Source organism: Formica exsecta, unplaced genomic scaffold (assembly GCF_003651465.1).
Source record: "Formica exsecta isolate Colony F162 unplaced genomic scaffold, ASM365146v1 scaffold314, whole genome shotgun sequence".
NCBI classification, from domain to species: Eukaryota; Metazoa; Arthropoda; class Insecta; order Hymenoptera; family Formicidae; genus Formica; species Formica exsecta.
This window is the reverse complement of record NW_021850397.1, coordinates 725,585-727,296: the sequence shown is the minus strand read 5'-3', so window position 1 is coordinate 727,296 and position 1,712 is coordinate 725,585. Positions and strand designations below refer to the sequence as shown.

General features: G+C 27.2%; 1 protein-coding gene across 4 annotated transcripts in view; it reads right to left on the bottom strand.

Annotated features, from left to right (window-relative positions):
* Window positions 1-1,712, bottom strand: part of LOC115237938 (G protein-activated inward rectifier potassium channel 3-like) — a 29,855-nt gene that overhangs the window by 26,811 nt on the left and 1,332 nt on the right. For 2 of the 4 annotated variants that reach the window (XM_029811343.1, XM_029811342.1), the window contains exon 1: window positions 1,147-1,520. In XM_029811343.1, coding sequence (XP_029667203.1) covers window positions 1,147-1,316 — 170 coding nt within the window. In that variant the 5' untranslated portion in view covers window positions 1,317-1,520. Of the gene's footprint in view, window positions 1-1,146; window positions 1,521-1,712 lie in introns of those variants that run through there. The other 2 variants (XM_029811339.1, XM_029811341.1) reach the window with 2 other exon arrangements.

Sequence of the window (1,712 nt, the reverse complement as noted above, 5' to 3'; positions counted from 1 at the left end):
TACATAAAAAATTATTATAATTATAAAATATAAATTGTGTGCAATATGTAAGATATATCAGGCATTATTTCTATATATTGTAAAAAAAAAGGCATAATAGATATTAATATTATATTTAAAACAATTTTATAACATTGAACAAATAATAATTAATATTAAATATATATCTCACATAAACGTGTAATATATTATAAATAATATTAATTCTCTTTGATATAAGTATTATTAATTCTTAATATTATAAAAGGAAAGAAACAAAAAGAGAAAAAGTTTCTATATTAAAACTAAAAATTGAAATGCAATATTGCCTCATTAACAGGAAAATGCTCACAACTGACCATTTTCTATTTATGAAACAGTGGATTTATTTACTTTCCGAAAACTGTTCCATAAATCTTCTCAATAGCTCATTGAAATAAAAACGAAATGGAAATAAGAGCAAATGGAAAAGAATAAAAACAAATGAGAAAGAATAAGATCAAAGAATTTTCGATATCAAAGTTAGAATGCTGCCAGATATTGATAGATAAGACACAAGAGACTACTTTTAATTTATAACATAATATTCAAGTCACGCGTTTTAATAATGTTGTAAATTGGCTTTGTATCAAATGCTTAAAAATCAGTATAACATGATATTGTAAGCACAAAATGCGCAAAAAAACTGCCATGTACTTACGATATCGCCAAACAACGGAGACGAGACATTGTCGCTTATTATTAATTTAAAAATATATGATATTTTTAATGGCGTACTTAAGTTCTAAACAGTACAACAGTGATCAACCTACTGACCAGAATGTTGCCACTTTTCGTTCGGAAAATTTTTGCGATAAGCAAAAACGTATTCGAATTACAATAGCGAGTCATTATATTATTACTTCATCATACTATTACAATTGTTATCGCGATGATCGTCAATCAATATTGGTCGAATTATGTTCATAAAGTAAAAAATTAAAATTAAAAACATAAAAAATTATATTGTTTTAACATCATATGTGTACGATAAGAATATTTTATAAAACTAAGACCAATCAGAATCTCTATAACATGATATCATCATATGCAATGTGATCGAAGAGAGAAAATGAAATATATAATAAAGTTAAACCTTAGATTCAGTTTCAAATTACGAAATCTCACCTTAACAGAGGACCCGACTCGCCCTTAAAGCTAATCCTGCTACAGGCTCTTCTCTTAAACGTGCTCAAAATATCCCGTTTCTTCCGATTGACGGGTTCACCTGTTTCCTCCGCGGAATCTTCACCGCATAAATTTACTGCGACTGTGGCTGCCGGCATCGACGTATGCATTAATAATTCGTTCAAGGGTGCAGTTGTGGGATCTATGGTAGTTGAGGGTTTGTCCTCGGGGGCCACTCTTCTTCGATCTTCTCTTAATCCATTTACAATCAATGTCCCATTTTTAGGACGCCAATTGATAAGAGATAATTGATAATTGACTATTATAAAATTATACAGCTTGATAATTTAATTAGAATTCAATTTTTAAATAGATCTTTTTAAAATTAATTAGAATTAGTTTTATAAAAATCGATTATCTTTTTTGAATAAAATAGGAATATTTTTTTGTTCTCTATTTCATGATTTCTTTTCTTTATTAAGAACTTCAGAGATTTAAAAATTTGTTTAAGAAGAAAGACTGTCTTAATATAATCAAATATAAAATTTTATATATATATATCTATA